Source organism: Hippocampus comes, unplaced genomic scaffold (assembly GCF_001891065.2).
Source record: "Hippocampus comes isolate QL1 unplaced genomic scaffold, H_comes_QL1_v1.1 scaffold319, whole genome shotgun sequence".
Lineage (NCBI taxonomy): Eukaryota > Metazoa > Chordata > Actinopteri > Syngnathiformes > Syngnathidae > Hippocampus > Hippocampus comes.
The window spans coordinates 1506572-1534500 of record NW_017806090.1 but is presented as its reverse complement, the minus strand read 5'-3'; the positions used below and the strand labels follow the sequence as shown (position 1 = coordinate 1534500).

The window sequence follows — 27929 nt, the reverse complement described above, 5'->3', positions numbered from 1 at the left end:
CGTCAATTGGGGGTGGGTGCAAAAGCTTACAGCACCTGGTATTCCCAGGCGGTCTTTGTCATGACTTAAACGGTCAATAACGGGTAACTTGAGTGTCAATTAAATATGCATATGACAACCGAAAGGAGCTGGAAATTGGAAGTACAAGGCCAATGAGATGGCACAAGTTTGAGTCAATAACCTTTAGAAAGCAGTCAAAAAGCATCGCAACGGACCAAGCAGGAGACTTACCCAAACAGCAAACCACAGTGAGCAGTTTCCAACTTGAAAACAGGAGCAGGAGAGCAAGCGGAGGTTTTTTTAGTCCAACGTGAAAGCTTGAGCCCCGCCTGCATGCTTCACATTGGATTTCTGCATATGGCCCTTTTTCTTTTTTTTTTTTTTTCCAGGATTCCACCCCCGCCACAGAAAGTGTGACTTCAATGTTTGGAAGGTTTATTTGGATTTATTTTCGATAAGGGACCTATATAGCACATCATAATTTTATGCATTCATTGCATTATTGTTACCCACTGTAACAACACCCAATTTCAGCATGAACACTCATCTTAAGCAGTGGACAGGAAATGTTTTAAAAAGGACTTAAATAGTCATTAAATAAATACGCTCACACCTAGGGACAATGTAGAGTGCTCCATTAACCTGACACCCATGTTTTTGGAATGTGGGAGGAAACTGAGTACCCGGAGAAAACCCACGCAGGCACGGGGAGGACATGCAAACTCCACACAGGGAGGCCGGAGCCGGAAATGAACCCTGCACCTCTGCATTGTGAGGCGGACGTGCTCGGCAGTCGACCACCATGCCGCCTAAATACTTATTACATTAAAAAGAATTTCAGATGTTTCATAAAAAAATACCTACCAAAATAAAATCAAGCATTTAATACGGATTGAATGCAAATGTACTAAAAATTTAAATACACCCGAAGTGTAACTGGGCTGTGACTCTTTCAAAACTCAATGCAGCTCTGCTTACCGTTTGGCTTTGATGTCGTGTTTCACGACTCTGTGACCAGAGTCACTTTTATGTCACTTGTTCAGTTCAAAAAGTGAAAATCAGGACGGTTTGTGAAACAATCAAATCAGGATAAATTGCGATTTTCGCTATGAGCAACCGAAATGAATTCAGTTTTCCCCAAGATTTATTGGTATTATGATAACATGGAAATTAAAAAAAAAGGTAGTTTAAATCTTATCCTGGAGGTTGATAACGTTCCTAAATGTAGCCAAAGTAGGACTGAAACAAGGATTTTTTTTTTTAATTGTAACATCTTTATTTGCTTCACCCCAAAAAAAAAACAATTTACTTCTTGACAAACACAACAGTGGTTCCTACCTTTTGAGCCCTTTTCCATGAGAATTTAACATGCTACAGTAGATTTTTTTTCTTTTTTTTTTTTGCAGTGGATAATCCTTTTTGTTGAATAATTTCCAACTAAATCCCAATAACTTACAGTATCTATCCCTCTTCCAGTGCATACCAAACAAAAGAAATAGTAAGCAGTCGGGCGTAATTGCAGCAGATTCCTTTACATTCAAAGATCAGATGGTGCTGTTGGAAGACATACAGTACGATTTGTTGACTCGGAAGCGCCTTCCAACATTTTTGTGATACAAAATTGAATCAAACTCAAAAGAAAACAGAAACAACGCCCCCCACTGACCACCTCACGCATCTGCGACAGTGTAGCTTCAAAAAAGGAGCCCTCCATCCCTGAAATGCTTGAAGGATATCTCTTGAAATGTTTTTGAAATCTACAGGATTGTTCCTTCACAGTGTTGAGAGAAAATGTCCGGACTGTCCTCTGCAAAGGAGTCACAGTCGAGGCCGGGATGAGTCGCACATTATTTTTGTAATGCAAAGAAGGGTGTAACCTCACCTGGGGCATTTATTTAAACAAATGTGGCATCACCTGTTGCGTTTTTTTGTTTGTTTGTTTGTTTTTTCCCTTGAAGGGACCAACAATGAGGCATCGGTCCATGCTAAATTGACACAAGGTTAATAACACTGAGGCTAACTCACAAGTAGTCAAATAAATGTAACCCATGGAACAAAAGAGATTAAATAAATTCTGCATCACATTTTAGCTTATATGAATAAATGTTACCAAAGCGCGTCAGTGTCGTCAGTTTGGAGACGAGCGACTGAAAGCGTCTTGTCCACCGTGGCAGGTCCGACACACGCGTCCCTTTCACGTTAAGACTTTCTCCTCGCTTTCAATTTGTCTCCAGTCACTGTCAGTTACTTTTTCTTAATTCTCGCATGAAGAAAGCGCTATCCCGTACCAGCTAAGGCCAACGTGACCCGCACAACATACACCACATTACACCCGGTTCAAGTTGAGGCTTTGGCTTTTCCCTGATCCTCCACCTTCTTAATGGCCGCCTGGATTTTTTGCTGGTCTCCCAGGAGCTGGCGGCCTTTCACAGGCTTCAGCTGCGCATCCAGCTCCAGCAACACTGGAATCCCGGTCGGCAAAGTCACGCTGGCGATGTCCTCGTCTGAAATCCCTGTCGGAAGCGCATAGGAGCGGGAGCGTTACAGTTGAGCGAGCCAAATTAGACTTTTGGAATGTTTCACGTCTAATATTCAGTGATATACGCAATACTCCGTTTTGATTAGCAAGTGAGAGTATAGCAGCTATTTGGGTTTTTTATTTATTTATTTATTTATTTTTTTACAATGGTGTATACATTCCTGATTCAACCGTTATAGGTGAAAATATGCAATATCGAGAGACCATATTAAAATTAAACATTATTTATGTCGTTTTACACTAAATGTATCCGAACACACCAAAAAATGGCAAGCATGAAATATAGAGAAAACACTGTACATACTGTAGTCGCTGTGTATGAGATTATATGTCTAAAAGGGTGGGCTTGGTGGAGTGCCGCATGACCTCGGACAGTCGTCTCCCCTCGAGTGACGTGAGAAAATAAAAAATGGAGGTACTGTGATGCAGCCGCGTGTGGCAGTCGCTGACACACGTTCAGCTGTTTATTAAAAAGTCAAATACAAAATGAGAAGACTCGCCAGGAGGTGCTATCGGCCACAACCCAGGTCCAAACGCTCAAATGCAAGACTAATCTGCCAACTTGACTTCAGCTTCTGATGGTACACAACCAGGCCACGCCCCTTAAAGGCACACATCCAACACAAGAATACTACAGTAGGTACAGTAATAACTGCAATTATTAAAAAACACAATTTATTTCTTCACACTCTCATTCTATTTTTATGGTGCTATTTTTAGGGATTTTTTTTTTGGTTGGGGGTTGGAAGAGATTAATAGCATTTCAATGGGGGGAAAAAAAATGATTCAATATACACATAAAGTCAAGGTCACGCAGTATTTTGTAAACTGAGAACCCAACAACAAATATAAAGTGAGTGAGTGGACTACGAGTACAGTATTCTCAAAGGTCAACGTGGATGCTCAACGTAACCGAAACTAAGTGGCCTTTTTGAGCAGGGTCAAGCATCCATTTCTGGCACAGTACGACACTTGACAAGCGCAATCATGTGGGAGGGGCTGAATGAACTAAAAATCACCTATTCGCTACTTCCAACAGACCTTGCACACTGTGGGCATTGGTCTAAATGTGGTGAAGGCCATTATATTTAAAAGAAGGTTTTGCGCTTTTGGTAGCGCTGATGGTTTTCACCATGAAACATTCTGGAAGAGCACCGTCAGCGCAAAATGAAGTTTGAAGTGATGGACTTGGAAGTGTCACTCAGCTAGATTGCTGTGACACACTTGATTTTGGAGTCATCAGGTCCTCCAGTTGGTGCTACTGCTCACCTCTTAACTGGTGCTCGTACGAGGGAGCACGTAACTCCAATTTTGGCCTCCCTTTAGCGTCCTTTTTGCTCAGCAGGACAGAGATCTAATTGAGAATCTCATAGCAATGGAAGGAAAGTTTGCTTCAGATGGAACCCGTGGGCAGCAAATATCCATTGTGAGCTCTTTCAGTGTCCGGTTGTCCAGGAAACGGTATACAAATCTGATGCATTATTCTTATTATTACTACAATGAAAAGAGCATGGGCCCCAAAATCGAACTCTGTGGAATACCATACAACGGTGAGGCAGGGTGGGCCAACTAATAGCATTGGTGTTGCAGTGTTGTGACTCTTTATGCAACACGTATTTGAACACAAACGTTGGAGCAACACATGCAGACAGACAATATAGCAATATTCACAGGTATAGAATACCAATTATGACTACAGTTTACCAAGTCACTTGTGAAACTCTTCTTTTAATCTTTGTGGATTAGCATGTTTTTATTTGTGCATGCAAATCTTTTGTAAATCAAGCTCTGAGTGTGTCAAAAGTGGAGCATACCTTCCAGGTGTTTGAGCAGGGCCCTGCAGCTGTTTCCATGAGCCGCAATGAGCACCGTCCTGCCTTGGCATATCTCCGGTACCACAGTGCTTTCCCAATATGGCAGCAGCCTGTCCAAGACCTCCTTCAGGCTCTCAGCCCGGGGGAGCTTCTCCTTCTCCACGTCACACGTGCTGTATCTGCGATCGGTGTAGATTTCACTGAAGTACGGGTGAGATTCGTCTATTGGAGGCGGTGTGATGTCATAGCTCCTCCGCCACAGCTTCACCTTCTCCTCCCCGTGCCGGGCGGCCATTTCCGCCCGGTTCAAGCCGATCAGGGCTCCGTAGTGGCGTTCGTTGAGCCGCCACGACTTCACCACGGGGACCCACTCCTGCCCCATAGCCTCCAGGACCAGCCAGGCCGTCTGGATGGAGCGGCTGAGGATGGAAGTGAACACCAGGTCGAAGTTGTAGCCCAACTCTTTCAGGAGCCGGCCACAATCCCGGGCCTCCTTCACGCCGTCCTCACTCAGCTTCTGGTCCACCCAGCTGCAGAAACGGTTCTCCCGGTTCCACGCCCCCTCCCCATGTCTCAGCAGAAAGAGTTTGTACATGGACATCTCATACACCACAAACCTGAACATACACATAAAGTTCAAATGAGGAAGTTAATTATGATACACTTGAAATTAGAGTAGTACAGCAAATGATGGGTGTCAAACCCACTGTAGTTCAGGGCTGAACTTGTAAAAAATTATAGCATAATTGATATAAGTAGCAATCAATGTATTTCCTCTTAAATGCGAAGCAAAACAAGTACATTAGGAACATTTTTATATTCAATGGTTTGACAAAACAACCTCAACATTTTAAGAAAAAAAAATGTGTTTCCAACGTGCCTGCCTATCGTACATGAAGGCACCAAACTACAGATTGCATTGCATTTTAAAACGGAATGAACGTATGAAGATCTAGAAATTGGGTGAAAAGTACTGTCTCCATGCAAACAAATTCGTTTTCATATTGGTTCATTTATAAGCAAGGCCTAGTGACACAGACCAACCAGCAAGGTTGCTAATTTCTAAATACAGTACAGTATTCCCAATAGTTCCTAGTCATTGCAATGCAATTATAAACTCCTCTTAGATCTGATGGGAAGCTTTTGAAAAATTCCCGATATTTTGCAACTCAAATTCAATTTTGATGTATGCGTAAGGTTAAAGTTGATCTCGGGAGGCTGGAAGTGAACCCCTACTGTACTATTATTAGCATTTCTATATGAGGAAATGAAGCAAGCTTCCCCTGTCGTCACGTTAGTACATGCATCGAAGAAGTTATTTGGCGTTATCTCCACGATCTTTGAGGTTTTGTTTCCTAAGGCTTTATTTACGACAACAAACATGGCTGCTTGCACCCCGATGCAAAAAGCACCCCACGCACGTTAGCAGCATAACAATCAGGTAGCCGGGAGCTTTAAAACAAACAACATGCATAAAACAGTATTGAGAGCAAGACGACTTACCTTATGTGGCTTTTAAGAGCGGTGGGAATGTAGATGCGTCGATGTTGACAGTATTTAGCCCGGCCATGAAAACGTCTGAATGATGATGGTGATTGACAGATCACGGGTCCAATCCGAATTGCGCAGCACAGAGCATCGGAAGCGTCATGCCCAAATTTGGAGGAGGACTACGCCCATATTAATTCGCCACAGAGAGAGTCGACGAGGAAAGGGGAGGTGTTGTGTCATGGCGCCAACAACCAAAAGATTTGCTTTCCAAATGGTTAGTAAAGCTCGTGTTAAGGGTTCGTTTTGGTAACTTCTTGGTTTTCGAAGTTTATGTTGCCAGTTTTTGTTGTTAATTGTTACAATAGTTTGAAACGTTGACATTATCAAATTAAAACACAATGGCAGGAATTAATAATGAACAAATAGGTGGGGGGGGGGTGTTCTGTTTCAGCAACTACGCTTTATTCGTCACACATTCTCATCGTAATCAAACCTTTCCAAAGTCATTTGACTATGGCACAGCAATTGGAAATTAAACAGGGTAAATATTTAAAGAATGATTTGAGTCTTCTTCTCCACTGCCGCAATTTGAATGTGTGAAGGGTCAGTCGAAAAAAAAAAGATTGAAACAAGACGGACAGTAATTTATATTTCAGCAGGTAAGTTGGTTTAAAAAAGTGAAGTCGTAGACATTCACACATATTTAAAATGATCATTCATAGATTAGTTTAATGATTCATTTTTCTGTTGCTAGGGTTAACAATACAGACGTACTCTTGACAGTCACGTGTATGGCGTAATGTCGTTGGCGAGCAGGTTTGCGCATCTGTTTTGCAAAATTACCCAAAGACGGCCCAACCTAATATTTTTTAATACCGGTGAGAAAATACCTTTCACAATCTGTTCCTTTGAAGATGGCTTGGGCTGTTGGGCAGTTTTTAAAAAATCTTCTCTGTACAGCTATTTAAAACATCCACTTGATTTAACCACACGTACCACTTGAAAACGCAGCTTAAACACAAAGCAGTATCTGTCCCAAATTGGTCTCTTTTTTCTCAAAGCGCAACCCAATGTTGGACAAATACGTTTTATGTTGCATTATTTTGAAATGGCCATTGCAGAAAAAAAGCAGGCATGAAGAAAAATTCTGTTTCTGCGGTTTGGTGACATATTCAAGGCTCTATTTATGTCATATGCAAGATTTGGACTGGTTGTTTTTTTTTATTGACATATGCAGCATAGTTAGTGTGTGATTGACACACTCCTGCTGCTGTGGCCCATAGAGGGCGCCAAATATAAATAAATAAAAAAAAATATATTTGAATGTCTTGGCAGGATGCCACTGAACATTTTGAAAGTTGAAAGTGAAAAAAAATTCAAAAGTGAAAAAAGTTGTCACACCTCAAAGTGCAACCAAATTTGGGACAAATACTTTAAAAGTAACAATCTGTATTACTGCATAAGGGTTAAACACAAAGACAAGCAAGACACAAATATTCACCTTTTTATGAATGCATCATCCGGACTCGACTCAGATTTTGCATCAAGCACATGTTTATACATAACATGATGTTCTGTACTCACTGCAATTGCTTACTGTTGATAGGAAAACTTAAGATTCAAATGTTACCCTTACATGGTTATGCTATTCTTCCTACTGAGAATGATCACACAGATGCAGTTTTTACGATTTCCCTCCACAGATAAGCAACATTACTAAAAATGTTCTTCGAAAAGTGAGCAACAGTCATTCAAGTGGCAAATGTCTTCGCAAAGACGACAAGCCTGTCGTCTACTGGCCAGCATTGAACAGCTTCATTCTGCCCTCCATTCCTGACATGGCGTCCACATTCTTGCGCCAGTCTGTCACTTCCTCTTTCTGTAAGGTAAACATTATTATTTTTTTTTTTTATTCAAACATTCAGAATTGTGTGCTGCAATGAATTTGAGCATTTTCCCCTTCTTCCGATAAAAGTCAGCAAATGTCTGACTGTTGGAATCCTCGAAGGAATATTCGGAGCGGTTTTGGGTGTCTCAAAATCTCCCGATTGGAAAACTGTCGGGGTCAACAATCATTATTGTGACACCTGTTCGATATTTCTGATCCTAAATCTTTGTTTAAGTGGTCAACATAGAGTTCAGCCAAGCAACCGACTCTGTGATAGTAATGTGTTGCATAACGATAGCCATTTAGGAAGCCACCTCCACATGAAGGTAGCGCTGTTGTCCGGCATAAATAGAAGAGCAACTGGTTGTATTGAGCGCAGAGATGGGTACGAATGCCCTACGTTTACTGTTACATTTGCTGACGTACAAAATTTTGAGGGGGTGAATCATACAAGTCAGAATAATTTTAACACAAAATACTTTTTACTTTTACTTGGGTATTTTTGAAGAAATTGTACTTTTATGACATTACAGTGAACCACAGCGCAAACCGCTATGTCATGCACTGTGCTGAAAAATGTCGGCATTTCAGCCTACAACAACTCCACTTCGAGAGAAAACACATCATAGTTTCACTGTAACCTCGGCCCGGTGAACCGATTGTACTTTTTACAGTTTAAAAGTATGGTTTGAGTTTAAAATGATATTGTTGGGCAATATCTGAATTTTAATGTTATGTTTTTTTTTAATTTTGTCTTTGATGTTTGTTCTCTGATTTAAAGAAAAAAAATCAGAAATTACTCCCTAGTTTGTACTTGAATAGTTTATTCACTCGCTACATACTCTTGCTCAAATAATTATTGGAGGACTTCTTTTTAGTTTTAATTGAGTACAATTTTTGGCTACTCTGCCCACACCTGATTGAGCGTTTGTAACATGTCTCGCAAATCATTCTTTTTTTTTCCCCCTCCTCGTGTGTTAAGATTTCTCATATTTTGGTTTTGATGTCAAAAATCACTATGTGTGTAAAAGCAAAATGGCAGAGACATTTGCAGACAAACTCTCACCTTCTCCTCCTCTTTCTTCACAGTCTTGAGGTTGGCCTTGAAGTCCACAGACTCTTTGACTTTGGAGCCCAGCAGCGCTCCCAACATAGCGTCTGCAGACACCCTCACCCTCTTCAGGTTCGGCCTCTTCATCTTGCCCTTCAACTCGTAGATCTTCTGAGACAGGTCCCGCAACTTTTTTTTTTCATCCATACCCCCCCCCAAAAGAAAAGACACTGGCTTACTATTCAGAATCATTTTTCAAAAATAATCTGATACGCACACGTTATTGATTCAAGAACGCAGCTGTGTGGTCTTTTGTCCCGCCAAGTCATGTAAATTGGACCAAAGAGTGGTATAATCTCAGAGAAAAAAAAATTACGACAGTCGTTTGAAAATTGCAACCGTTAAGAGAACCCCACACACAACCCAACAGCTGTCAAAGCATTTAGACTAATTAGTCGTCAGATACTGTAAAATACCTCAATGCTATAGATAGATACCATTAATCCCTAGATAGATACCACTGATACCACATTTAAATTGTTAGATTGATCGATATGATGTGGTACACATACAGTGGTTACGATCTGCAGTGTGCCATTGATATTGGTGCATGGATACCATAGATACAATACTCTAGATACCACTGAAAGGCACCAATTATAAAATCCATGGATACAATTGATACCATTGATGGATACAATGGATACCACATAATGTATGGATTTTTTTGTTTGATATGATTGGCGAAAATCCACATTCATTGACATCTATTATAAATATTTTGGGATTAAAAAAAAAAGTTCGACGCAAAAATTCTTGCAAAATGGGGTTTGTTCTCCTTCCTCCAAAAAAATACTTGATTGCAAAAATGTTAGGGGGTAAAATCAGCGAATATAATAGTCCACTGTTTAGTACACCATCGATAAATAGCAGTGATACCACAGATAGGGAGATTGATTCATACCATAGATATACCATTCACAAGAAAACTACAACCCATACCTCAATATCGTTTTTGGCCACCTTTAAAGCAATGTCATAACGATCCTCATCGACAGCGTCAATCTTCTGGTGAAGCTCTTTGCAAAGAGTCTGTAGACATCAATGTTACTGCATTGGACAGCTTATCAGGTTACCGGTTATCATTATTAGTGCATGAAAGGGTTAAAGTAATATGCATACAGCACGGTTAGATCCATCCATCCATTTTTCGATCCGCTTTATCCTCACAAGGGTCGCGGGGGGTGCTGGAGCCTATCCCAGCCGTCTTCAAGCAGTAGGCGGGGGACACCCTGAACCGGTTGCCAGCCAATCGCAGGGCACACAGAGAAGAACAACCATCCGTGCTCACACTCACACCTCAGGACAATTTGGAGTGTTCAATCAGCCTGCCATGCATCTTTTTGGAATGTGGGAAAAAAACGTAGTACCCGGAGAAAACCCACGCAGGCCCGAGGAGAACACGCAAACTCCACACAAGGATGCCGGAGCCGGGATTGAACCCACGACATTTGCACTAACTCGCTAACCGCTGGATCACCAGGCCGCCCTATGGTTAGATCATTGTTTTTCATGTGGACGACAAACATACTTGCAGCTCCTGTGTAGACAAGCTTGACATCTGGAGTTCTGGAACTCTCTCGGTCAGAATTCTTTCCCGTTCATCTTGTCTCACTTGCTTGTCATTCTCCAGCATCACCATGGCCTTCTTGATCATTTTGGTCTGATTGCACAGCATTTTGGATATAAATCACACGCCAGCCAGCAAATGAGCATAACTTGAGTCCCTTAGTCGTCATACCTTCAAAAACAGTCTGCGCGATGCAGATATTTTTGGTCTCTGGAATGAAAATAATGGAAAAATGAAGACTCATGATCACTTTTTAAGTTAAATGATTTTGAGTATGGGTTGATGCATATGAATTACTTTTGATGGTATGAATTACTTTTGGACTTACCGAAGTCCTGAGCACGTAAGCACAAGGTGACATTGATTCATGGGGGAGAGTACAAACAAAGTTTGTTCCTTTTTAAATCACATTTCCTCAAACATGATATTACAATCAAGCTGAGTGATACTCACGCATCAGACATAGTTCAGCTCTTCTTGTGTCTCCGTCTGTTGAGAAAAAATCGAAAAACATTCCAAGAACATTTGGTAGACAAGGCATGACTTTTGTCCTGAGGTCAAACGTATCACTTTAAATATTTGATGGTAAGATATTCAAATGATGTCAATCCTTGTGTTGATACCTGATCACTTATGTGAGACATAAACTAGAAAATCCAATCAAAGAACAATTGATGAAGTAAGATGAAAATGATGGTCAAGATTAGACCAGGACTGGTGTCCTCGCATACATTCTACAAATGTCATAAAAATTGCAGGGTTTTTTTCTTTTTTCTTACCTTCCACAATATGCAACAAAACGACAGGCCGGCTGCTTTTTCCAAGATGAGAAGGGCACAAAGAGGCTGGATATATAGATTCCAGTGCCCTTGTGAGTGGCTCTCCAAAATAGACATTCTGTCCTCGCCATTCTTGCCGGGCGTCGTGTATGAGGTGTGAAAATGTCCACCTGTGAGGCTTTCTTATGGCCTCCTTATGGGCTGGTTGCTCAGAGAGCGCCCCCTGGTGGATTTGAAATGAATAATTCATTCCCAAATTGCTCTGTTGTTAAAACAAATAATATCAAATGAATTGATTCATCCCAGGCTCAAATGCAAATAAATTGCTGTTTGATAAAACTAGAATCAATAGAAACTACTCACCGTTTGAAGACACCTGAACGGTTGAGGAAACGGGATGGCATTTGCAGAGCGATGCTACCACCTAGTGGCGTTTCCTCGGTATTGCTGGCTATATCAAAGCCTTGTGGTCGTTCAGGCCCAAGCACTAGGTGGCGCCAAATCCCTCTCGGAATGGCTGTTTCTTAATCGTCTTTTAACGAATGACTCGCCTTTTGGGGGTTTGAATATGCCAGAGAACTCACCCATCACATGACTGACAGATCATTATTGATCCCATTGACAAATGCCATTGTTACATTAGAAGATGCCATCGACACCCTGCCTTAGATACTTTTGATGCCTCAAATAGGTATCATTGAGTCCATTGATAGATAAAATTGGTACTACAAGCATGGATAAATTGCTTGATAGATTGCTTGATACCATCTACATATTATACACCAAGACGCTCAGATATTTGCTGTTGATACGTTGATAGTTGGCCATTTTGGTATGAAGCAGCCAATTGAGGCAAATCACAGCCAGTGCAAATGATTCTCAAATTGCGGTATAAATACTACGAGTAGTCTCGCGGCTCCTTCGGGTAGTACATGAAAGAATCAATGGATTCCATTTGAAACATGAAATATCATCCAAGATATTAGAGTGACGCTCGTAAATATGCACACCAAATGAGTTGAATGTAAAAAAAAAAGTTAAATACAACTCAATTATAGTTTGAAGGTGCATATGCTGTGAGTGATAACATTTTAACCGTCAGACAAGTGCAAAATGTGGTTGTCAAGTGGTTTTATCATAAAGGGAAACGAAATAAAGTAAAACTAATATTCGTGGTATTCATCACAAATCAAATGGACCACTGAGCCCTGTGCTTTATACTGATTGAAGTGACTTTATTTTTTGGATCAAATTCTACTAAATCTCAAAAAAGGGCAAGGATATATTGTTGGCATTGATGAGCCTTATCTGTAAAAATCTACATTTTACTGAATGATTCCTGTCAAATAATTACTACATGCCCTATTTTGTACAACAAAAGTCGTGTTTAATGACTTAATCAAACCTTTTTTAAGTGTCCATGTCATCATGCTGTTTCCAGGCATTACGATACTCTCAGGAAATTCTGGACGCCTCGGCATGAAGTCCAATAAGGAATACGTGACACCATTTAAGTCACGTTACTGTTCAGCGATGGTGGCTACACACAGTGACGTCACTGCGGGCTTACTAGTTTTGCAACTCGCTTGTTTTGAACCTACTGGTTGGCATTAAAGAGCTTCATTCTGCCCTCCATACCAGACATGGCCTCCACATTCTTACGCCAGTCCGTCACTTCCTCTTTCTGTTCGTGAGAAGGAAAAATCATCATATCACCGAATTACTGGCGGTCTCATTTTACTTTTTTACAGCGTTGGGATGTAAATAAATGGATTTTACCTTCTCTTCTTCCTTCTTGACGGTCTTAAGGTTGGCCTTAAAGTCCACAGACTCCTTGACCTTGGCACCCAGCAGCGCTCCCAACATGGCGTCGGCCGAAATCTTCACCCGTTTAAGAGCGGGTCGCTTCATTTTACCCTTTAGCTCAATGATCTTGGCGGAGAGATTTTCAAGCTGAAGAAAACCATTGGAGAAAAAAAAAAAAGTCTAAATCCACGTGATCAACCAAATGCTTAAATTATGGCCACCGAATATAAATGGATTCCCAAACCTCTAAATTATTCTTGTTAACCTTGGAGTTGATGTCATAGCGCTCCTCATCGACCACGTCTATTTTATGGTGCAGTTCTTTGCACAGAGCCTGAGAGAGGAGAGAACCTTGAGAGGTCGCAAAAAAATCTGTGAGAATTGCCAGTAAAAAAAAACGACTTTATATTTGCCTCCAGATGCCACATGATAGCAGCAAAACTTTTTTTTTTTAATCAAATACAAGATAAGATAAGATATCATTTATTTGTCCCACAATGGGGAAATTTACAGTCCACAGCAGCAAGATAATGGGTAGAAAGAAGAAAAGAAAACAAGTGTTAACAAATGAATCCCTATCCATTTTATAAACCCTTCATTGTATTAAGTGATGCCAATAATGTATTAATATAAAATTGAAGAATTAAATCACAATATAATACAGTATAGCAACATGTCAAGTGTAATACTTTATAGTAAGAGATACCGCTGTTCCAAAAACGAGTCGGAAAATGTCTCTCCCCCAGAAAAAAAAAAAAGACTCAAGGACAATGTTGAAAGGTGTCAGGATCAAATATGCAATTCAATCCACGCAGCACACATAGATGACGACAGCAGCAGCAGTAACAGGCATCCCCCGACTGTGAACATCGTGTGTACTTGGCAGCGGCGTGTGGAACATTCAGAACAGCACGTTGTTCGAGCGGAACATGATGGACAGGCAAGACACCGCACACGCGTACCTGAAGGTCCTGCACTGACAGCCCGGACAGCTGCAGCGGAGGCACTCTCTCGCTCAAAGTAGTTTCTCTCTCCTGCCGCTTTGTTTCCTTCTCCTTCTCCAACATCACAGTGGCTACCTTTAGCAGCTTGGTCTGAAATTATTGTCCTCGTGAGACTCAATATTGATCAATTGCACCGTAAGGATGAAACATACCTTCAAGGTCAGTCTGCGTGATGCAGAAATCTTGGATTTCCTCTGCACAAAAATTCAACAGGTCGCATAAAAGGCTGCATCAATGCCAAACCGTTAACAGATCGTTGAAGAAAAAAGACTTACCGGTCTTTGGTGGACATTGAAGGGTAAACACAAAGAAAAAAATAATAAATAAATTAGACTGGGAACAGTTACTCGAAACAGAAATAATAATGTAACAAAATGAGTTGTATCTTACTCCTCTGACATGTTGGAAGCCTTTAGTCTGCATAAATCACAATTGTAGCATTGAAAAACACATGTACATGAGACAACTTTGTTGATCTCCAGAATCAAAACCCATGACTTGACAGAATGATGCTTGGTGTCCTCATTCGAACAAATTGTTAGCGTAACAGCATAATTGTCAGGGTCAGTGATTCTTAAAGTGTGTCATGTTGGAGAATCATAATTACAGTTCAGTTTTATTTAACTTTGGCCGAAGTCATTTGAACTTACTGTCACAATAGCAACAAAAAATACCAAATTACTTGGGAAAAAATATGTATATATTTTTGTCTGTGTCACTTCTCAGCCGACCAAGTCGTGGTAATCTGAAAAGGTTGAAATGCAACCTAGACTCTTCGTGTATGTTGAATTTGCTATGTTTCTTTTTTTCTTGTTTCCAAAAATGTTCACATTTGACAAAGGCAGTTATGCCGTTAGGCTAATGAAATGAAACACTTTCTATTTGCATTGGAATAGAGATAAACTTCAAAATTGTAGCACATAAGAAGTGGCCTTCCATCCAATCTTTGCATTTCAAAACATTCACACACGGATCAATTCTTCTTTCTTGCATCCATTCATCAATTAGAAACAGACGAGCCACGGTAACTCTACTCTTACAATAAAGAAAAATTCATCATACCTTTCTTGTGCAAAGGAAGCTGTTGAGGTGAGCAGCGTCCGTCTCAAAGTGACAGGAGGACCCTCGGGTCACATTCAAGGACTCCCTTGTGTGCTCCGTGAGTGGCCAGCTAAAATAGAACTCTCAAGGCAGAACAGCATGCAAATCAGGATGCTGTCCACCGATTATTATCATAGTTCAGTTTTATCCACTGCTTTTTGTATAGCAATGAATTAACCTATTAATTTTGTCATAGGTAATGATGCTGTTTAATTCATTTTAAAATTTGGACAAAGCTGTACTTGGCAACAAAGACAAAACAAATCAAGCTGGAAAATTGTTGTAATGTTTTAATCACAGTTGTCCAAACTGGTAAAAAGCACATTCACCATTCAAAATAATGCCCCGAACGTGTAAAAAAAAAAAGTAGGAATGCCATTGTGCATGACTTAGTATAACTCACTCAATACATACAAACAAAGAAGAGTTTCACAACTACTTTAAGTGGCTCAAAGTGCTTTTATTTTTATGTTGGGAGTGCTTGTTCATTCACACCTACTCACCAATTATGGTGACGAGTTTAGCTACTGTCCAGAGTTAAACAGCTTCTTCCTGCCCTCCATGCCGGACATGGCCTCCACATTCTTACGCCAATCAATCACTTCTTCCCGCTGTAGACCATAAACATTTAACACTTAGATGCTTTCACGTAGTTCCTCGATACAGGTAATTAACTTTGAACCTTACTTTTTCATCTTCTTTCTTCACTGTCTTAAGGTTGGCCTTGAAATCAGCCTTCATGAGTTTGGAGGGGTCGGAGTATGCGCCCAGCAAGTTTTCTGTATTTTTCTTCACCCTCTTTAAGCTGGGACGCCGGACCCCCTTCAGCGAGGCAATCTTCTGTCTCAGTGACTCAATCTGCGGCCAACAACACATTTCATGACTTCATTGTTCATCGTTTTGCCCTTGCTGTGCTGCAGTTCATCGTTTGCACACCAAGGTTTTTTTTGTTTTTTTGTTTAGTAGACCATATCTATCGGTCTGATATGGAAATCCAAGCTATGGATGGATGGACCCCCTGGTATAACCTATCCTGTGTATTCACCTCTATGTAATATTTGGACTCATCACAAGATGGCCATAAAAGAAATCTTGGTGCCCAGGAACTATGTTGAAGTGAGTTGAGGCGCTTCATTTAGACAACAGTCGTGCTTTGCTGCAATCTTGTGTCATCTTGGTGCCAAGGAGCTATTTTAATGTGAGTTTAGGAGCTTGATTTAGACAAAAATGTGTGGTTTTCTTGCCGTCTTGTGCCATCTGTTAACAATTCTCAATATTTTTGGGGTTGGAAATTACTTTCAGAGGAACATTGTATTTAGTTACTCTATAATGTTCTACTGTACTCTGTTCTGTCGTTTGCATGCCATCGCATGTGGGAAAGGAGTGCCACAGTTGCCGATGCACTCTTCAGTCATTTACTGAACTTGGAAGAAAAGTAAAACCCATAAAAAAAAAAGAAACTTTCCCATTAGTTATGTGGACCCGCACAACAGCTCAACAGTCATGCGTTTACATTTGTACTGGGTGGTTGCGGCTGCAGTCGTACTGATAGCACTCGTGTGCACGGTACTAAATGGTGGGACGCGATGTGATGAAGGCCGGAAAATGCATTCTGTAAAATGCTAACTCATTTGCAACATGCCTTTCTAAGCTTAGCCGGAGATGATAGCGTCTCACAAAGTGGGTCACACAGTAGTGTGTATTTGTACATGAGGACCCACCTGCTCCTTTTAAATTAGCTGTGTGGGAAACGGCCCGTTTGTGTGGCGCAATCAATTTTTATTATGCACCTAGGTTTCCAAATATATCCTCACATGCTATGTATGAATATAATTACCCCTTTTCAAATTGTAAGTTGTGTAAATCTTTTCTACCTCGCTTTCATTTTTGTCCACCTTCAACGCGATATCATATCGAGCTTCATCTGTGACATCAATCTTTCTGTGTAGCTCTTTACACAGTTCCTGCAAAGGAAGAAGATGTTAGCAGCGGGTTGAGTCAAGATGTGGACGTTGTCGTCTTGGTACCTGGAGTTGTTGGACTGACAGGTCTGAGGTCTTCGGCTGAGGGAAACATTCAGCAAGGAATCTTTCCTTCTCCACTCTTTTCTCTTCGCTTTCAGCCAAAAGCATCGAGGTGGCCCTTCTCAGCAAGATGGACTATAAAGTAAGAAGGCATCCTGGTGACGACTCTGCAGTCACGTGACGTTTTGGGGAAAATGATCCTCACATGTTTTCATATCTGCAGGACTCACCTTCAAGTGCAGTCGGCGTGTGGCTGAATATTTTGGTTCTCTCTGTGAGGTAAATGACTACGCTTCAGTCATCTTGTTGGAATAGCTTCTTGGGTGAATGCAGGGAGATGAGCATGGATTGAAATGCTAACGTGATGCTACACTCATACTACTGTCGACCCAATTGCTGAGCCGCGCTGAAATATCGGAAGCTGCGATGTGGTGTGGTGTCATGGTACAAATGGAATATCCTAGAACAGCGATGGGCAACTTAAATGCTGGAGGGGGCCACAATTCAGTGCTAATGGGGGGGCCACAACGGGCCACGTACTTGTGTGTTGTGGCTCAGTGATGTCTCTCAACATTCACAAGAAAATGTCTGATGACAATTGTATGTTAGTCATACTCACCGGTCTTTCATGGAACACGTGACAAGCAAACAAACAAGCAATAAAAGTTATATTAAAAGCAAAATATGATGTAAGGAGTGATAAAGAAAAAATAGTACTCACCCTTCAGACATAACTGCTGTTTATTGTTTCTTTGGGGCAAAAACAAAGCTTATGTTATTACTTTGAATGATTTTTTTTTTTTTTTTTTAAAGTTTTGTAATTATTTTTCCTTTTAGATGCATGTCAGTATCCTTACAGAGCAAGATAATCCCTCCTATTTTTACAGAGAAGGCTACTGAGTTGCTAAATCTAACAATATGAAGTTCTGGGTGCAAACAGCTGCCCTGGCCTTCAATGCTTTCACACAAGGCCGAATTTCTAAAAGCAGTGTTCAACCAGCCTCCACAAATTTAGACTTACTAAGCGTACGCTCCATTTTAATCATCTTTTTAGCTTCCTCCCTTTATTAATTTGAGCCACATTTTGAAAAAGAGATGTATAAGTGCCTCTGACGTAACACAATCACAACCAGTTAAAATGATAAAAGGTTGGCTGAAGTGGTCATCAAAGTTTGTACGAGCAAGCTTTGCGGTTCACGGGTTGCAGGTTAAGCACGCCGTTGCCATCCATCGTTGCATCGAGAGGTCAAGTCTCGGGTTACATTTGCTCACTTAAAGAAGCATGGCGAGATCGTCAAGAAGCTCGGCGTATGAATACCAGCTGTCGAGAGGCATTTACACCTCCCCTCATTAAATCCAAACTGGATTTAACGCAAATAAAATAGATACCCGAAGGGCTTCCGAGATCCAATAAAATCACATTTATTTTAAAATCAGCGCGTTATCGTCCCAACTTACCTTGAAGGTAAAGTCGATCACAAATGGCAAGTATAGGAATCAAACTAGCACTCAAACGATTGATGCACTGACACACTCACATCTCTGCATGCAAATATATCCCCTCCACTCCCGCTTGACTATTGGTGCATCACAATGGAACCGTTCTGGATTCGGTCCAGAGTCAGGACACATTATTGCATGTTATTGTGCAGCACAAGGACACACCTTGTATAGTATGTGTGCCTCAGCCAAGTGGCAGCTCAGTCATCCTCGGTGCAGAGATCAGGTGCTCCGAGCACGTTTGGCGTCCCTGGCTATGGCCGAATAGAATTTGGCATCACATGGCACATGACTTTGGAACACAGCATAGCATTTTTTTTATAATCCTATTGGCACACATGGATCACACAGATGTACAAGGGATATAAAAAGTCTACACACCCTGTTCAATTGCCAAGTTTTTGTGAAGTAAAAAATGCAATGAAGATGAATAATTTCACAAATGTGACCTGGTTAATGGTGGCTATCACACAGAAATGTGTGGACTTCTTCCATCCACTGTATTTTGGCGTCAGACATCATGCCAATCAGCATGTGGCTGAGATGTGTCAACTGATACAGCTGAGCTCAGGCGAAAACGTGACAGGAATTTTTATGTTCAAGCATGTAATCTCTCCTGGGGCTTTAAAGACTGCTGTTCCAAAATCTCCTGCTGTCCATTGGCATGAGGTGTTTATCTGTCCGGGCTCAAACACTTTATTGCGTCGCCTTGCCAGTGAGGACATGGGAGATCCAAAACAATATTTATAGGAGGGTACACACATACTGTACTAATTTCTAACATGTAGCTGAATGCGAAAGAGCCCATAAGTGACAAAGGAAAAATTGGCAAAATTTACTCAAATTAAAATTCACAGATTAAGCATTCCAGAAAAAAAAAAATCCCGCGTTATTCTTCTACTTTTGGAGAGATTCTCTGATTGTTGGAACCAAGTGACTCCTAATGGTGGCAGTATAGACACGTCATGGTTTTCCCAGCTACATTCGAGACCACCGAAGAAGAAAAGGCGGAAGTTGATAAAACTGCCAAGCGGAGGAAGTGGCATGATTCTAAAGTCATCGCACCCTTTATTCTCAGTTTCATATGAACACGGTTTATGGCGCTTAGCAGTGAAATACTATAAAGTCTTTCTGTCACGATAATTTAACCTTCGTCGACTTGTCAAAGCTTCTCAAATTAGCTTTAGCTTGCTAGCTTCTGTCAAGAAGACTGCGGAAGCAGCCTGGATCAATTCATCCAGACAGCCGTGCACTCGTTGAGATGTGTAAAGTCCGAATGCTGAGGGCTTTGGTGGTGAGGCGACTAACCGAGGCCGCCGACGAGATATTTGGGCTCTTCGAGAGGACCATAACGGAGTACGAGGAGGAACTGTGTCGCTCCAAAGAGGAGAACGAACGACAGCGACAGCTGCTGGATGCATTTCTCAGGCCAAGTGTGCAACTACAATTGGAAGGTTTGTACGTATTGTACAATTTATTCTCCTCTCACAACGTGTTTTTTTTTCTCGAGTTTCTCGATGCTGAAAGCATGACAAAAACATGAAGTAAAAACAGTGGATGATTAACATCCACCCATTAGTGGTGTGAGATACTGCATATTTTTGGCATCGATCCGATACTTAAATAAATCAATTAAATTCCTGTACTTTAGTTATTTTATTTTCAAAAGCTTCATTTGCAGACAGAGAGGCCCAGCAACACAAGACATGACCAATCACACAAAATTCATCACAAGAGACAAAAAAAATCTATGGAATTACAAGGTCCAGAGTTCATCCACCAAATAAATACAGGGCCAGTATTGCCTGTACCAATACTTTTTATCAGTTAAAGTAGATGCATCATAAAATTCATAAATCCCAATTAAATTTCATGACCTTTAAGTGTTTTTGTAATGTTTCCTTTTTTGTTATTATGATTAATCAGTTTAAACTCAGGACATACAGTAATTAGGACAAAGTTTATTGATAAATAGGAAATATTACTTTTTCCTCATGTCTGGATTTTTTTTTCTAAAATAATGTCCATACGGTGATCAACAGAAAGCCAATTATACTATTGTTTACAACTTACAGTGTGTGTTCAGGGAATTCAATACCAAAACATTATCTCTCCCCTCCAGTGTGTATACTTTAATAAATCATCTGCAAACAATTTAACATCCCCATTTTTTTGCAACCCCAGTCACTGAATATATTTTTGTCTCTGTGTATTCTCTCCTGTAGATGTCCAGCAGCCGACGGACATGAAAGAAGAGTTCGCCTCGGAGCAGCATGAGTGGCAGGGCAATGCGGAGGAGCAGAAAACACTTGAGCCCTGCCACATAAAAGTGGAAGAACACTGGTCCAACCTGGAGGATGAAAATGGGAATAGGACAGGGGATGAAGTCAGGTCCTCGCACCTTCATTACAGACAAAGCCATGACACTAAAGAGCCGACACTCCTAACTAGCAGCTTGACTGCAGAAACCGCTGAAGACCACAGTGAAGCATCAAAACCGCACATCCCCTCGGACTTACCAGCTGACCGCATGACGTCCGACTCGTTGGATGAGAGTCTTGACAGCAACGCAGACTCCCTGGGTAACAGGAAGAAGTTTCAGTGCGGCGACTGTGGCAAGACTTACATGTCCAGGGCGAGCTTGAAAAGGCACACGATGAGCCACACTGGGGAGAGACCTCACAGGTGCTCGATATGCGGTAAGAATTTCACGCAACGTTCGGATTTAGTCATGCACTCACGCAGCCACACCGGATTGAAGCCTTTCGCCTGCACGCTCTGCTGTTGGAAGTTTGCCAAAAAGAGCAGTCTGGTGTTGCACATGAGGCGACACACGGGGGAGAAGCCTCACTGGTGCTCGGTGTGCGGGAAACGATTCAGACACCGGTCCAGTCTAGTGGAACACTCTCGCGTTCACCTCCAAGGGAACGTTTACTCCTGCTCTGTGTGCGGCGCCGGATTCACCGGGAAACGCGGTTTGGTGGCGCACAGGAAAACGCACAGCACAGAACAGGCCCTTTCTTGCACCCTTTGTGGAAAGAAAGTGTCAAGCGCGAGCTACTTGGCGTTACACATGAGGATACACACCGGAGAGAAAACACACCTGGAAGAGTCTCACCGGCTTGATGAAGACCAATCGAAAGTGAGAACAACATCAATGATGACACAGCCTGAGAAGTACATTTGATTCAAGTTCTCAAACTGGTGTTGATGTGAATTCTGTCATCATCTGAGCATCACCTGCTCACACATTTCAGGATGAACTTCAAATAACCTTAACAGCTGAACTGAATTTGACCTTCTCGCAACTTTCGAATGAATGTTTCAGTGCTGAAATGATCAGTTGAAGACTTCAAAGCAAAATCTCTGCCCCAACGTTTTGCACTTACTATTTTTCCACATGTATAAATGTGACTGCAGACTCATGTAACATTCTGTGTCGAAATATATTGGCAAGATGGCTGCGGGAGAAGGTCTAAAGTTACCACCGCTATTAGGCAGACCATATTGTAATGCCCCCACATGTGGTCAAAAATAAACGCCGCCACCGGTGCAGTTTCAGTTGCCTTCACAAACTCACACAATAAACAAGTATGAAGCGCATTCACACACACGAGCTGCTACGACCACGACCGACTTGCACTCAACACACAGGCTGCCGTAGGGTGAGCCATTCAATCAACAACTGGACCTCCCAACATCCTCCTACGTAAGCTCCATCTCTGGCACCCATGTCACTCACCAAGCCAGCCATCAGTAGTCCTGAACATATACATTTTGGTGTTTTCTTCAGTTACTAAATCCATGAATGGGATAGTTTGAGAACGAGGAGTTGTGCAAAAAAGACTGCAACGCTGAAAAAAAATGGACACACACATTCAGAAGTTTATAGAAGGTCATACTGAGTTCACCTGTTAAAATGATTCTGAGGGAGTTGGTCTGCCTTTAAATGTCTGGAATAACAAAAATGTTATTTTTCTACCTTGTTAAACTGTTTAACAGTGGAACTTCCAAAGGAAATTGAAATGTTACGTTAAACGTTGTCTGCACAGTGAATAAAAGTTATTTTGGGGACGTTTTTAGCCTGCAACAAATTAATTCACATGCCGTTTTCTATGGAGAATAAATTGTTTGAAACAAGTTTTGGCCTTTTGAATGAAGTCAACCGGCACTCTGAGCGCCATTCTAGTTTTTGAAGGAAGTGTACACGTAGCGATAAATACTGTCTTTGAATCGCAGGCTTTTCCTCAATTTATGATCAAATTCTACAAAGGCCGAGTTTTATTCGCTCTAAAGATTATCTTCAGCAATTATGCTGTTACGTGACTTGTGTAAAGTGATTTTTTTTCCCCCCCACTCAGAGGAGATCGAATGTCAAACCTATTTGATATTTATGAGCCAGAGACACTGCGAATGTGATGCGTTTTTTTCCCCCCCTCATCATTTTAAAAACAGGCAAATGTGAAAAATTCAAACTGCAAAATGAATAGCATTGAGCAACATTTCCTGTCAACTCGGGGTTTGCATTTGATGATGGCACCTGATAACAGCGTTCTTCCTGAATGCAAATCACACAAATGGAAAGTCGTGTCACCAAATCTTCCCTCACAGGCAACTTCATTGATTTATTCTCGCTCCCGCAACCCCACAATGATCCATGTGGCATTCTTCTGCTCGTGTTTGGCCACTGGCTTTGCAGCCTCATCTTACCTTTGGATAGCGGACTGTAACCAGCCCGTAAGGATTCAATTATTTCTTTTTTTTTAAAAATAGCTTTGACAATCCAACGCACTTTGGCTCATACAAGTGTAATATAATTCAATGCTCAAGTCTGAAAATATTTTTTACTTTTGTACCATTTTAGAGTCTGCTTTTTTTTTTTTTTTTTTTACTTGGGGTCAGGACAGTTTTTTTGTTTTTTTTTTCAAACCCAAGTATTTCTACTTAAATAGATTGTGAGTTCTTTTGCCACATGGTAATCTCATGATGTTTTCTTTTCCTGTTTTAAAGGGTCTCGAAAACTGCACAATTAAGTGTGAGTGTTTAAGTTAGTCCAAAATATAAATACCGATTCCTGTCACTCTTGTGAACATGGCACGCATATTTTTTTTTAATGTCAGATAACTGCACGGACAAATTCAAGGTGGTGCCCCGTCACACTGCTCCCACCGCACCTGAGTGGGGTCCAGACTACGTAGGAATTGGTCAGGACCACCATCTGTCTGTTCCCATTATGAATGTGACCTGGAGGCTAAAATCAGATGGTGAGTAACATTTGACACCTCTTGTATACACGCACTATCGTGTCCTTTAAAAAAAAAAAATAATTCAGATTCATCCTCCCTTCTTCCTAGCAAGTGTTCTGACACTCCAGGGGTCACAGTTGCGTATTGTTGATCAACATACAAATCAAAGTGTGTGTGTGCACTTCACTTTCGTTGTCAACCAGCAGCTCAATCCCAATTTTAACAAGGTAAGGAGCTTCGTGTTCAACTTGAGCTGTGCCAAATAAGTAACCGTGTTTTCCTACTTAGTGGGCGTTTTCGTTATCTCGGGTGTCGGTGGAGGCCGGCCACACGTACACACTGACAGCGTCTAATTTGCCGCAACCTGACGTTGGCGACAACGCCATCACAAAGCAAGTGACAATACCAGGTGAGGTATCGCCACGAGAGTGTCACATACATTTGACTCTGAAATATTTCATGTTGTAATATTTGCTGTCATGGACAGGATGTGACGACAAAATAATTCGAAACTCCCAGATGTGTTTGGAAAATGGTGAATTGTTTATTGTTTTTAAAATACGGTAAGAGACAGGGGTGCCCGGGAATTGCAATTTTGAAAATGTATTATTCTTCAAGGTAGCCTTTGGGACACTGAAGTCGCAACTGCTTTCTCATTGGGGAAGCATCAAATGCTGTCGGTTATTGTGGGCTTTGAGGCTGACAAGCATTCTGACCTATACCAAGTCTCCATCCAGAGCGATGGCATCCATTCCTCAAAGAATGTTTCCAAGGTAACCACAATATAATAATGAAAACTGACTTTTGTCAAACATACTTTGCGCAGCATAGCTATAGAATGGCTTTGGATAAAGAAGTGCAGAGAAGGAGCCATTGATTGTAGCCTGGCATATTATTATGACACAGAATTGATCTTATCTTAATTATTCAATCTCACAAACAGGAGAACAGAACATCTTTAATCGTCACCTTTGACCTGGACGTGTCCAAGCTACTAAAATGTAAACTGCTGATCACAGTAAGTTTTGTTTTGAGACTTCCTGTAAGAAAAAAATTATCATTTTCGTGTATCAAAGCTTAATGTTCCATTTTTTTTTTTTTTACCCCCCGAGATTAAGCCATTTTTCACACGATGCGTGAATAACGGCTGTCGTCTCAAGCAAATGTATATCGATTACTGTTTGTGTAAGTACTGCAATTTCTTTAGCATGAACGAGCAGTCCCTATATTGTGCATCACATGACACCTTAACACGTTACACACTTTGGGTTGACATTTGATAGCAAAAGAAACACCTTTACACCCTGAAACTTGTTGACTTTTCCTGAAGTGACTCAAAGTACACAAAAATGAAGATATTGACAAATGTCTTTTTTTTTTCTTTTTTTGCACGTTCAATGAGCAGTATGGCAGTGTTTAAATCAATTTTACAACCAGTTCAGATGCAATACCTGGCGATGGGACTTAATAGGTGTTAATGGCGTGTTTTTTGTCCTTGTATTTTAGAAATAACAACCCTTTTGTTTTTGGGGGTTTTTTTTGGTAGATATGCCATCACGGACTGCAGTGATTAAGGGTGCATTGGGGGTGGTCTTTGTTGGTGTTTGTTTTGCCTATCTTCTGCGGGCTGCATCCTACAAAGGTAACAGGATTTGATTATAGTCGATGCCAACCTTGTTGCAAGGTTATAGACCAGGGATGAGAAACTGGTGGCCCGTGGGCCACATGTGACCGTACTCTTGAGTCGCCATTTGACTAATTAAAATTTTTTTTTAAAAACTCAGTAATATAAAAATTTTTAGCCAATTGATTTCTTTAAAAATGCACAAAATGAGTTCCTGCACTTAGCAGTTGGTTTGCTGTTCAGCAATTTGGTGCTGTCCTTGAATGGTGAATGTTATGCAAAACAGCCCTTTGAGCTGTTATGAAATATGAAATATATTCAAAGCGCGTATTTTGCCCATATTTAAAATGGCAATTTTGTCATAGATCTGATTAGCAATTGTGTGTTCCAAGTTGGCCCCCCACTGACATTGATGAAAATTTGGTGACATCCCGGTTATAGACTAAAAACCTTGAAATAGCAACATCAGAGGGCCTGCTAATTTTGCAGCGGTTTCAATTTTCTTCTCCTCAGATATCGTCGGTATGGCGTCATCAGCTGCCGAACAACAACCGCAATGTTTGCAGGTGCGAGAAAGAAAAAAAGTCTTCATCCTTTACTCCCTTGACCACCCTTTATACAAAAACATCGTCCTCAAGCTCTCCGCCTTCCTGACGGCCAAATGCGGCACCGAGGTGATCCTGGATCTACTGGATTCCACCCGACTGGGAATACTGGGCCGCATCCAGTGGCTGGACTGGCAGAGAGAACAAATCGAAGGCTCTTCAGATAAGATCCTCCTCTTGTGCTCGCAAGGAGTGCAAGCCAAATGGAGAGCCATGTGCGGCGAGAAGCGGGTTCTCCTGAGGGAAGACCTGCACTCGCCCGTGGGCGACATGCTCACTCCGGCTCTCGGCCTCATCGTCCCTCATCTGGTGCGCCGCGCTTCCTTCGAGAAGTACATGGTGGCTTACTTTGAAGACGTTTGTTCCCCGGAAGACGTCCCCTCGCCGTTCCACGTCACGGTTCGATACAACCTCATGAAGCAGTTCGAAGAGCTCTTCTTCAGAATCCTGGACGCCGAAAAGCACGGGCCGGGTAGAGTTTGTCACATTGAAGGACTTGCAGAGGGTGAGTATCACCACTGCCCCTCAGGTCGAGCCTTGCAGGAGGCCTTAGGGGCTTTCCGGGAGTACCAGCTGAAGCACCCGCAGTGGTTTGATGAGGAACTAGTGGAAGAATTGGAAGTTGAGGACTAAGTCCCATTATGTAGGATGATCTTTTCTACCTATGCATGCTTGACAGACAATTAAACAACAACATACGATACTTTACTCCTTTCTCTATATTAGCTTTTGGCCAATTAACTCATTACCTGGCAGCTGATTTCGAAACAGAGTTCCCTCTTTTGCCGTCCTCTTAAAGCTCTTTTCAAGATCCCACAAAATCTTGTGTTCCGTAACAATAGAAGTGAACTGAACCCACCAAAAGCAAGAGTCGACTCCCTTCTTTGGCCAGAAATTGGGAAAAAAAATGATTTTGAGCTCTTTGCATTCTTTAGTAATATACAGTCGAGCGTGTCAAGCAGAACGGTGACTCCATAAAACAACAACAGCTAAAAAAAACAAAATAAATGACGACTGAGAAGACGTTTTGATCGTAAAATAATTCGTTACAGATGAACAACTATAAAACCGCGTCGGCAGCGACACTGACTCACCGCATGTTTCAAATTCAACCTCTCTTCCTTTTTTCACATGCCGTTCATCATTCACGTCATGAGCTGCGAATTATTTTCCCTTGCCATTTCCACCATCTAAAGTGATCTTTACTGTGGTTTACAAACCCGGATTTCACTGACAAGCTGCCCGAGACACTCTTCCACACCAACCCACTCAAAAAAACCATACTGGACAAAAATATCTACGTCAGTGGTAGTCAATGTTTGGATTCCATTTGGCAAATCTAAACGTTCATGGCAGTGAATGAGTTCGTAACAACTTCATCCTTGTAAGATTACAACTTTTCTTCCTGACAAAATATGTCTTTGTCTTGTTTTTTTTCTTCTCAATGTGACTCCTTTTTTTTCTCCAAACAAATGTTACTGTAACATTCTAACTCTTTTTTTTTCTCAAGCATAGGCAACTTTTTTTATTCCTTTGACATTTTAGGGGTATGTGTGATAGTTCTGTTTAATTCATGTTCAGGGTGTCCTTGAAAAAAAAAAAGTACTCGATTTGATTCCGAAACATCCCTGCTACCCAAAAAAGTTTGAGAGCTCCTTGTTTGTAGTGATGTAAAATAAAATGCCTCAGAACATACTTGTGGACAACTGTCATTAATGCATGGGAGAGTTCAACTGGATTTCAGACACTGAAGTGATAATATAATGACCCCAAATACAGAAGAAGAAAAAAAGACCGGTCGTCACTTTTAGCATACATTCGCTCCTC

General features: G+C 41.3%; 6 protein-coding genes and 1 long non-coding RNA gene across 11 annotated transcripts in view; 2 read left to right on the top strand and 5 right to left on the bottom strand.

The window, feature by feature from the left end:
• The window catches only part of cald1b (caldesmon 1b), a 17157-nt gene extending 16835 nt beyond the window's left edge, over window positions 1-322 (bottom strand). For both annotated transcript variants that reach the window (XM_019894776.1, XM_019894778.1), the window contains exon 1: window positions 232-322. The gene's annotated coding sequence lies outside the window, so the exon portion shown is untranslated. The remainder of the gene's footprint in view (window positions 1-231) is intronic.
• A 1360-nt stretch (window positions 323-1682) lies between these two features.
• bpgm (2,3-bisphosphoglycerate mutase) lies at window positions 1683-5951 on the bottom strand. The gene is made up of 3 exons (XM_019894786.1): window positions 5857-5951; window positions 4354-4970; window positions 1683-2513 (listed from the first exon to the last, which is right to left on the bottom strand). Exons 2-3 carry the CDS (start codon window positions 4952-4954, stop codon window positions 2338-2340), a joined length of 777 nt encoding a protein of 258 aa, XP_019750345.1. The 5' UTR covers window positions 4955-4970; window positions 5857-5951; the 3' UTR covers window positions 1683-2337.
• Window positions 5952-7336: 1385 nt separating this feature from the next.
• On the bottom strand, window positions 7337-12313 carry LOC109530861 (troponin I, slow skeletal muscle-like). The gene is made up of 8 exons (XM_019894789.1): window positions 11197-12313; window positions 10867-10902; window positions 10742-10748; window positions 10585-10623; window positions 10375-10506; window positions 9786-9875; window positions 8799-8972; window positions 7337-7723 (listed from the first exon to the last, which is right to left on the bottom strand). The coding sequence occupies exons 2-8, from the start codon at window positions 10875-10877 to the stop codon at window positions 7637-7639; spliced, it is 540 nt and encodes a 179-aa protein (XP_019750348.1). The 5' UTR covers window positions 10878-10902; window positions 11197-12313; the 3' UTR covers window positions 7337-7636.
• LOC109530864 (uncharacterized) lies at window positions 7653-17127 on the top strand. Of its 3 annotated transcripts, none has more exons than XR_002171073.1 (3): window positions 7653-7730; window positions 8822-8915; window positions 17053-17127. It is a non-coding gene; the product is annotated as an uncharacterized LOC109530864 (long non-coding RNA). The 3 variants fall into 3 exon arrangements; XR_002171074.1 differs by lacking the exon at window positions 17053-17127 and adding an exon at window positions 15821-15894; XR_002171072.1 differs by lacking the exon at window positions 17053-17127 and adding an exon at window positions 13885-13960.
• Window positions 12413-15160, bottom strand: tnni4b.2 (troponin I4b, tandem duplicate 2). 2 transcript variants are annotated; one of them, XM_019894787.1, is made up of 8 exons: window positions 15065-15160; window positions 14393-14419; window positions 14278-14281; window positions 14155-14196; window positions 13961-14092; window positions 13243-13332; window positions 12972-13145; window positions 12413-12876 (listed from the first exon to the last, which is right to left on the bottom strand). In XM_019894787.1, exons 2-8 carry the CDS (start codon window positions 14401-14403, stop codon window positions 12790-12792), a joined length of 540 nt encoding a protein of 179 aa, XP_019750346.1. In that variant the 5' UTR covers window positions 14404-14419; window positions 15065-15160; the 3' UTR covers window positions 12413-12789. The 2 variants fall into 2 exon arrangements, with proteins under 2 accessions (XP_019750346.1, XP_019750347.1); XM_019894788.1 differs by lacking the exon at window positions 14393-14419 and having other exon boundaries at window positions 15065-15148.
• LOC109530862 (troponin I, slow skeletal muscle-like) lies at window positions 15383-18768 on the bottom strand. The gene is made up of 9 exons (XM_019894790.1): window positions 18586-18768; window positions 17849-17877; window positions 17747-17750; window positions 17358-17399; window positions 17131-17262; window positions 16978-17067; window positions 15791-15961; window positions 15605-15714; window positions 15383-15452 (listed from the first exon to the last, which is right to left on the bottom strand). Exons 2-8 carry the CDS (start codon window positions 17857-17859, stop codon window positions 15628-15630), a joined length of 537 nt encoding a protein of 178 aa, XP_019750349.1. The 5' UTR covers window positions 17860-17877; window positions 18586-18768; the 3' UTR covers window positions 15383-15452; window positions 15605-15627.
• Window positions 18769-20967: 2199 nt separating this feature from the next.
• LOC109530858 (interleukin-17 receptor A) lies at window positions 20968-27894 on the top strand. The gene is made up of 11 exons (XM_019894785.1): window positions 20968-23364; window positions 23638-23662; window positions 23748-23891; window positions 23982-24100; window positions 24162-24282; window positions 24361-24408; window positions 24492-24646; window positions 24817-24891; window positions 24986-25058; window positions 25420-25515; window positions 26011-27894. Exons 1-11 carry the CDS (start codon window positions 23110-23112, stop codon window positions 26733-26735), a joined length of 1836 nt encoding a protein of 611 aa, XP_019750344.1. The 5' UTR covers window positions 20968-23109; the 3' UTR covers window positions 26736-27894.
• Window positions 27895-27929: the final 35 nt, after the last annotated feature.